At 33.8% G+C, this 9,485-nt stretch overlaps 1 protein-coding gene across 1 annotated transcript; it reads left to right on the top strand.

Moving 5' to 3' along the window:
• The first annotated feature begins 395 nt into the window (after positions 1 to 395).
• LOC147385218 (protein RETICULATA-RELATED 4, chloroplastic-like) lies at positions 396 to 5,421 on the top strand. Its single transcript, XM_086424173.1, has 8 exons — positions 396 to 1,166; positions 1,821 to 1,889; positions 2,440 to 2,571; positions 2,671 to 2,724; positions 2,828 to 2,872; positions 3,943 to 4,082; positions 4,861 to 4,986; positions 5,076 to 5,421. Exons 1-8 carry the CDS (start codon positions 645 to 647, stop codon positions 5,122 to 5,124), a joined length of 1,137 nt encoding a protein of 378 aa, XP_086280299.1. The 5' UTR covers positions 396 to 644; the 3' UTR covers positions 5,125 to 5,421.
• The last annotated feature ends 4,064 nt before the right edge of the window (positions 5,422 to 9,485 follow it).

The raw sequence follows: 9,485 nt of genomic DNA, 5'->3' as shown, positions 1-9,485 counted from the left end.
TATGATGATAGTTGGTATTGGAATGTCAGGTTATGTCTCTATTGAAGTGTAACATATTATTCGCCCTCTTGAGGGTGGTCATATAATTCACATTGAGATTTGATTCTTGATTTTTATTATATTTAGGGGCCGATTGATAATCTCTAGTATGAATCTCATAATCCATTATGATAATTCTTTAAGATGTTTAATTAATTAATTAATTATTTATTTATTTGAAAATCATAAACTAAAATATCAATTATTTCAGTCAGTCAAGGGCTTGGATTGGATCTTGATGTGGGGGGGGGGGGGGGGAAGTTAATAGGATAGATCCGGGACGCACCACATCATTAAGTCGTTAAAATGTCGTTCGCCTCATATGTTCCATGAAATTTTTATCTAAATTCTATCTTCCATGGACACATGTATGGGTCGTTGAGCAGCAACGGCCGTTGGATGATCCTACATAATAAATCCCTAGGATCATTAAACGGCTAAGACCTACGGATGATGGTTTATCCGGGCTAACTCGTTCTCGCTCACACTTGACAGTTGAGTTAACACTCTTCCACAGTCTCTCACTCTCCAGTCTCCAGTCTTCACCATCAAGATCGAAGGCAACAAGAAACAAAACTGACACTCTAACAACCATCAACGCGCGCATGGCACTCACCGCTACTCTCAATCTATCGACGCGCACTTTTGCTTTTCCCGAACTCAATCTCCACCGTTCATCCTTATATAGCTCTCCTTCCAATTACATAGTCGGCCGCTGCTGCATCACATCGACATCCACACCAGTGAACTGGCATCAGAACCAGAGTCGAAAGCAAGTGATAGTAGCTTTATCAGGCGGTAATGGAGGAAACAGTATCGGAGGTGGTGGTGGAGGAGGAGGAGGAGATGGTGGTGGAGGAGGAGATGCGAATGAGAAGAACAAGGCAGAGGCAATTCTGGCCCTAGCTGAAACTGGGAGGTCATTGGATAGTATTCCATCGGATCTGGCTTCAGCGATTGATGGTGGAAGGATTCCTGGATCAATTATGTTTAGGTACTTTGAATTGGAGAAATCAGCTTTGTTCCGTTGGTTGCTTCAATTTGGAGGATTTAAAGAACGGTTGTTGGCTGATGATCTGTTCTTGACCAAAGTTGCCATAGAGTGTGGCGTCGGCATCTTTACCAAGGTTTTTTTTTTAAAATTTTATTATCTATCTAGTGTTCTTGAGTTGAAGCAGAAATCAATCACACGACATCAAGTCATCAATTCAAATCTGTGATCTTCGAATTGACAGAGATATTGAGAATTCTTGATTTAACATAATTTGAATGTAGGAAAAAAAAAAAAGGATTCGTTGAGTTTACTCCTATTCTTTTTGGGAAAGGCTTTGATGATGATGAAGGATGATAATGATTTTTTAAGGGGTAATATTGTCTTTTAATAATTTGAGTTCATCACAAAGACTTTTTTTTTTTTTTTCCTGCCAAGCTATGACAATTCACAAAGAAGTTGGTGTCTCTAGCAATCTATCATGGTTTCAAGACTCAGTCGATTCTGATTTGAGTTGGCTGAGGAATTCCAAATATGAAACTCAACTTCACGTCTTGAGTCTTGACTTGGCCAGTATGGACTGATTTAGGCGTTTTATTTTTTAGAATTTAAAATAGGTCTCTGTCATGATTTCCAGGGTAATATTGTTTTTTTTTTTTTTTTAAATAATTAGTGCTCATTTTCATTTACACTTATGTTAATAGGCAATCAATGAAATCTTTTGTCATTGTGTTACTGGAATAAGTCATTCTTCATGTGCGGCACTTTCCTAATCATTACATTTTTACAGACTGCGGCAGAGTTGGAACGGCGTAGAGAGAAATTTATGAAAGAGCTGGATTTTGTTTTTGCTGACGTGGTACAGCTCCCCCTTCTTTATAAAATGTAGCACTACTACATCTACAGATTTATATATTCTTTTGGTTTGAAGCTGAAACATCGTAGCAGTTACTACTTACAAACATTATGCTAGGATTTGGCTAAAACATTAATTTATGGAGTCCTAGATTTGTGATTAATTGAAAATGTCTCACAGTAGCTAACTCTTTTGTCTAGAAAGTTACTGTAGTTAAAGAACACAAATAATAGCATTTTATTGACTATTAAGACACCAGTTCTGCTTCTTTTGCTAGAATTTTTTTGTTTAATTATTAAGAAGACTTTTACTAGAATATATAGTAGAAAATCAAATATGGTTGTAAACTTATAATGGCATCGATCATGAAACAATATATTGTTCTATATTTGTATATATATATATCTTCTTACTATAAGGGTCTTGCCTAGTTGCAAAAGGCTCACTTTATTTGTGCCATTTATTTTGAAGTAATAACTATTTTTCTTCTCCATTGAATGTTTGAATTCATATGGCTCTTAACATTTACCTTTCTAGTTCACTTTCTTCTTAGGTAATGGCCATCATTGCTGATTTTATGCTAGTTTGGCTTCCTGCTCCTACTGTTTCTCTTCGGGGGCCGCTTGCACTCACTGCTGGGCCTATTGCTAAGTTCTTCTACAGATGCCCTGATAATGCCTTTCAGGTTCTTGTTTATTTCTCTAAAATAAAAGGATTAAATTATAATTAAATGTTTTCTATAAGAGTTAGTATTTACTTATGTGCCCTTTAATCCTCTTTGTAGGTTGCTTTGGCTGGAACATCTTACTCATTCTTACAGAGAATAGGTGCAATAGTGGTAAATTGAACATAATATTTTATTAATTCATATATGACTTCATATCTTCCTTGAATTCATTGCTGAATCTACAAATCTTATGGAACCTGAATCTGTTCTGCAGCGTAATGGGGCGAAACTTTTTGCAGTTGGGACTGGTGCATCTCTGGTAGGGAAATCTTTATGGTTTAGATTAATTTTTAGTGTAGTTTTCTAGAATTTTTCTCCCATAAATTGCTTGATGCTGAAATTGATTTTTTTTAACTTCAGGCATCTCTGCACTATTGTTTTTAACCCAGCTGTTATTATTTCTATGCATATACTTGTTGTAGATAAGTTGTCACATTAAATTATGTGTGCAACATATATTATGATGTTAAGTTAAAATGATAAAACTAAAATAATGTCCTTTCTTGAAATTGACTTGTACCAAATACAGTTTAAAGTAATTACCTTTCTTGTACAAGTAAAGATCGGAAGTATATTTAAAACAAACATAGGCAAGTAGTCAGAGCCATTTTCAATATAAAAACGTTACATGTATTGTACCTTCTTTGCCAGCAAGTCGAATCAACATTGGTCCTTGTGTTTATTGAAAATCCAATTAGTTGAGCAAGTTAAATGTCAAGAACCAACTATTCATCCTCTTGGATGCCCACTCTATAACACTGAATCAATTCCCGAGAACCACTAGTGGAAGCTTTAAAGAGAGTGTTAAATCCAAGCCTTCAACCAGACAAGCCTGGTGCTACTCGTGTTTGGTCATGTTAAAAAACATACCTTATAGGTGGTTCTGCATGTTTTGATTCCCCAAGTTTCACCCGTGCATTTTAAGTTTCTTATATATATATTTTTTGGTAAGTAGTGCATTTTAAATTCTTATGTATATTTTTTTTGATAAGTTGCGCATTTAAAATTTCAAATGTTTACATTATATGTTGTGCAATGCTTGTTTAGAAAATTACCAGCAAACCATGGGTCTAATATGGGAAATCTCCATTTTTTGTTTGTTTGTATGTATGTTTTGATCTATCTGAACTGCAATTTCCTATCTTTGTTGTGATATGTTGGGATAGCTTGTTATTTCTCTTTCACCTTCATATTTTCTGTTTGGTGAACCATTACTCAAACAATTTAATGTCAATGCTTCTTTACAAATTAAGCTAAGATCCCCAAGTCATTTGTATTTTACTTGTTAGTAGTACTATATGATGGTGACGGAAATCAACTGTATTCTAGGTTGGTACAGGTATAACAAATGCCTTAATTAATGCAAGAAAGGCAATTGATAAGTCCTTTGCCGGTGAAGCAGAGGATGTCCCCATTCTATCAACTAGTGTTGCCTATGGTGTCTACATGGCTGTTTCGAGCAATCTTAGGTATGTGGACTTCTTTTATATGTCAACTAGAGGATATTTTCTTCATCTCTTCTTGAGTTTTTAAAGAATGTTGATCACATACTTTAATCTCTGATTTCTAATCTGGTAGTTACCTTGGAACTGTCTTTGCCAAGGTCACACAGTAGTTCTCTGAATGTCCGCTTATCCTGAATTGGAAACACAGTCTTACTTAAAAAAATCATGATCACCAAGGCCTTTTCATAATCTATAAACCGTGAGGAGTTTAGAGGATCCTTCTTTGAGGACCTTATTTTTAGATGGAACTCGATGTCAGGAAGTGTCTTGAGTTTTTTTTAGTTCTTCTTTTGGCTGAAAAAATTAAAAAATAAGATCAGGCTGAACAAATCTTGTTTCTCCATTTGATTCTTTCTAATGGCTATGTCTTCTGTTAATCCAAGTGTGTCCACATACGTTCTCACTCCACATCATTACTATTTTTACCAAAAAATAAAATCAATAATGAGAACAACTTTGACTTTTGCGAGATGAGAAACACATAATTTATATCATGCTTTATATCAAATTTTCCATGTTTTTTTTTTCTTTTCCGAATACTTTTTAGTATTTCTCATTTTATATCTGAGCACTGCAAATTATGCCCAAGACATATCCTATAACCAGATTGTGTTGGGTTGACACAAGGACCCCGAGGAGATTGGAAACTGTTAAAAGTAGTTAGTTAAAATGTACTCTTGGCCTCCAGCTTTTAGGGCTTGTAGTTTAGAGATCTACTGACGATATATTCTTCATTCAACAGGTACCAAGTACTGGCTGGTGTAATTGAACAACGTATTTTAGAACCCCTTCTACACCAGCACAAACTTGTATTGAGTGCAATCTGCTTTGTTGTCCGGACAGGCAACACTTTCTTGGGATCATTGATGTGAGATTCACGACCTTTCTTTTCAAATATTATCTTGAAAACTCTGTAGTTTTTCCTTTATGATCCACAAAATGCATGGATTTGAACAGGTGGGTGGACTATGCTCGTTGGACTGGAATTCAGAAGATTCGCGAGTAGAAAACTTGAGAATCGTAAGGGTATGCTACTATTCTCAATTCTTATCAGATTTTCCCATTTTATTTTTATTTTTTATGTAACATTAGGTGATTGGGCATTTTTAATATGTAAATGTGTTAAAGGGATTAATGCCACTAGAAGTATAAAAGTACCAAGGTACTTGGGAGGTCAAAGAGATATATCTACTGCAAAGGATAAGAAATCAAAATAATATCTCACCCTATGTATAATATAGTCTCATTATTGACAAACATTTATGTCCATTTGAACCTGAAGGTTTCAACATTCAAGATGACACCTCACACCTCTTGTTCTGTAACATTGAAATCCATTTCTTGCATTATCATATGTATCTCAACAAATGAAAGAAAGCACACATCTCCATTCCTAAGGCATAATGTAGCAGTACTACAGACTCCTATTTGCCTTACTATGTATATATATATATATATAGGAGTCTTTCACAGTTGATCTGTTAAAATTTTATCCAAAGTGGTTGTCCAAATAATGAATGCTACATTAGAAGATATTTTAGATTCCCTTACTAGAGAAGCCAGATATTCTGGTCTAGGTGTCGCATACAAAATTGAATACCTGCATTATCCAAAGGAACCCAAATACATCCTTTTCATGGATAGGTTTGGTTATTTTATTCGAGAGGATGGGAGCATGATGTGCCCAAGTAAAAAAAAAAACTAAATCTTCGAGATACACATCATATGATGTAATTAATTATATTTTTACACATCCCGAGGAATGATTCGTAATCCAGTCCAGTTGACTTGAGATAATATGACCCCATGTTCTACAAAAGCTAGCACATGCCTGTGGACCTCTCAGATCTACCCTTAACATTCTCCAACAATGTGAACCAATGGACCAACCATTCAGAATGATTTCTATTACATAAATAATTACTCGTTTGTGTAAAAAAGTCTTTGGTCTTGAATATTGATTCCATATAGGAAATTCACAAATGGCGCACATTCTAAGTGCTCTTTGACTTAGACCAACCCTACTACAGCAAATCAGACTAGATCTTGCAAACTAAGTCCACGCTTGCATGATAGAGCGTGTACCTGATGATTTCTGAGCTTTAGTGAACCACAAATATCTTCACTCCAACTAAGGGTTTTATATGGGCTTTAATCCTAGAGATCCGCATCAAATATGCAAATAAACTTTTGAATTAAATAGGTCTTTCAAAGGATCCTATTCGATTTGATCGATAATTAGTCCATTAAAGATTCAGTCAGATTCCAATCCAGATTCAATGGCTTGTTAGATTGCATTCTAATCATTTTTATTATTACAAAGAAATAAAATTACATGAAGACTAATGGAGTTTATATAATAAATAACTAAAAATTGGTAAGATAAAGATACATCAATTATAATCCTAATCTTATATATATATATATACACACATATAATATTCAATATATTAAGTAGAAAGAGATGAAATAACAAAGAGAGGGGAGGAGAGGAGAGGGAGGATGATGGATTAAAATCATCTTTGAAAAAAATATAATAATAGAGATATTTTTAGTTTTTTTTCCCCTAATCCATTAGAAATAAATTATTATTTGAAGTGAATGGGACACTACCCTTTTGCCAATTTTAACCATTTCCTTGAAGGAGGGAGAGAGTGAAGTGTAGGAGACCTAAAATATTCTTTCTTTCTTTTTTTTCACTTATGAAGAAGTCATCAAGGGTGGGGTACCCTAAACTAATTAAAACTTTTCACCCCATGAACGTGAAAAGCAGATATTATTGGGGTTAGATTCTTTCCCTAGTAAACCCACCAACCTAACCCTCCTCAGTCAAACTGAAATTCTAAATTAGAAATAAATAAATAATTGGTAGTTCTTCATTTGTTTCCATCCACCAATTTAATTTGTCTGTAATATAGGCTGATGATGATGACACGAGGCAACAATTATTGGCGTCGGTGGCTTGTCTTTTACTTTGGATATAATTGATCAAAAAACCTTAAGCATTCAGGGCCAACACAGAAGAAAAGACCAAACCATCTAACATGTATGATAGGCCTTAAATTATTTTCTCTTATGGATATATTATGAGATTGTTGGACCACAAGAGAATGTCATAAAAAGAATATATAAGCTCTGACCCTTAAAATAAACTCCTCTTTCTTTCTTTCAATTCTTTATTTTGGGCAATTTTGAGGTATCTACTCCAGGTTTAGGTGAAAATTGGACATATACATCCCAAGAATGTTTTAAAACTGATGACATGTCCCTAGACTTTAGCCTTACAATTACTCAAGTACCCACCAAAATCTTTGATTTTCCCTCTAAAATGAAGGCATTTCAACCATTTTATGGTAATTTCTCATGTAAGACCACCCTATACTTAATATGTCATCAGTTTGGAAACATGGGCTATCTCTAATTTTCACCAAAACTAGGAGGGTGACTCAATATTACCCTTTTATTTATCATACAAATAATTATTCACTAGATGTCTTTCTTTTAATCTTCTTTATCTAAAGAAATATTATTAAAATAATTTAAAAGTTTTAGATAATAACAATTCGAACGCACTCGCCCTTACGTACCTTTACAGTTAGTTTACTTTCTATTTTTACCATAAAATATTACATAGGAATGTGCTATAATACCCAAGCAATGATATTGTACGAAAAAAAAAATTGTATAATTTATGAGTCGTGATAATGTGACTATCTCACGTGGCACACTCAACCAACTCTCCTAATGTGACAAGTTTGAGAGCCGTAGATTTATACGTCTCGAGATACACTTTTTATAGGAAAGTGCTATCATGTATCCCGAGACATATAAATCTACAGTTTCCAAACTTGTCAAATCAAGAGAGTCGATTGAGTGTATCACGTGGGGTAATCACATTATCACAATTCATAATTTATCTTACCTATCACTTACTATTTTAATAAAAAATCTACTATTATAAATTATTACAAGAATCTTTAATTCTTAATAATAAAAAATAAACCTAACTTGGTACATTCCTTCAAAGTTTATATATATAATTAATAACCACCGAGTCCCAAGTTCACACATGTTACACATATTCCTCTGTAATAGAAAATGTCAAATTCATCCGTGGTCCCGTCCCACCTCTAGCACTAAAACCTTACGTAGTATATTATATTTATTATATAGATAGTGGACCATCCCCTAACAACAATCACTCGTGAAGTTCTGCTTGCGACACACAACTTTCATGTGATGTGTACAAGGTTCCCATTCTATCCATTCTCAACCGTCCGATCATCTTAAAGATCAAACACAAACTTTACAACAACAACAGCAACAAAAAAAATCCTAGTTTCTAGAAGGTAAGTATTGAAACAAGAATCCTATGCTTCAGGAACGGAGAGTTTAGCTTTTAGCTTTTTTTCTGAAAAAACATATTTGATCAATATTCAGATTTTGGATTCCCACAAAATCAATAAATTAAAAAAGGGACTCATGATTAAGAAAAATTTAAAACCAATTCAAATTGGGATGAGATTTACACTTTTTTATATGTCCCATAAAGTACAAAGATAATCAATTTTGGGAAGTAGAAAACAACACTTGTATACCAACAGCCAACCCATTAATATCCAAATTATAAAACTCAAAACAGCCCTATTTTATAGAATTATATATGCTGCTCCACAATGTGTAAGTACGGATAAGGAATCTTGGTGCCCACCTTAGCAAAAGTCCTCGTGTTTCAACCAAAAAGATTGCCAAATTAAAAGAATCATCAACAAATAGAAGATTTTATCTAAAATGTATTCTTTAAGAATTCTTTTAATGGCAAGTTTCGGGCGGTCCATATTCCTAACCCTATTGGAAACAATAAGATTGTGCCCTAGCCCAAACTTATACTCTTGTTGTCAAGGGTGGAGTTAGGATTTTATCCACGTTGGGGCAACTAAGACCTTTATAAATTAAAATTAATAATAATTGTGGGGCTAATAGTAGAAGATATATATTTTTTCTACCTTTGTTATCGGTCATAATAGCATATACATTCTTTAAAAAAAGAAAAGAAAAATGTAAACCCACCATTGGTTATTATTTTTCACTCGACCCTCTCCATTGTTTTTCTACTCTTCAAAATGGACGAAGATGGAAGTTGATCTTTTACTTTTGTTGTTGTGTTGGTCAAAGCCCTCTTAATGCCATTATCTTCAAGGTGAAATCATTTTTTTCTTCTCAATATACACACCATCGTTGATTTTTATTTTTTCTTAAAACAAGTCACAATCGTTTTGCATTCTCTAGCTTATAATAAAAACTTTAGTATCTTAAGATTGAAACGAGAGATTTTATTCAAGATGTTAAAAATGATTGATTTGGAAA

The sequence above is a fragment of the Akebia trifoliata genome, chromosome 14, assembly GCF_017979445.1.
Source record: "Akebia trifoliata isolate Shusen 1 chromosome 14, ASM1797944v1, whole genome shotgun sequence".
NCBI classification, from domain to species: Eukaryota; Viridiplantae; Streptophyta; class Magnoliopsida; order Ranunculales; family Lardizabalaceae; genus Akebia; species Akebia trifoliata.
The sequence above is the reverse complement of the archived record's forward strand: the minus strand, read 5'-3'. Positions and strand labels throughout refer to the sequence as shown.

Bases quoted from the DNA above. Each gene is read 5' to 3' on its own strand.
- LOC147385218 (XM_086424173.1), top strand. From the start codon at position 645: ATGGCACTCACCGCTACTCTCAATCTATCGACGCGCACTTTTGCTTTT. The intron at 2,873-3,942 runs GTAGGGAAATCT...ACTGTATTCTAG, and splicing joins TTGGGACTGGTGCATCTCTG to GTTGGTACAGGTATAACAAA. The intron at 4,987-5,075 runs GTGAGATTCACG...GGATTTGAACAG, and splicing joins ACTTTCTTGGGATCATTGAT to GTGGGTGGACTATGCTCGTT.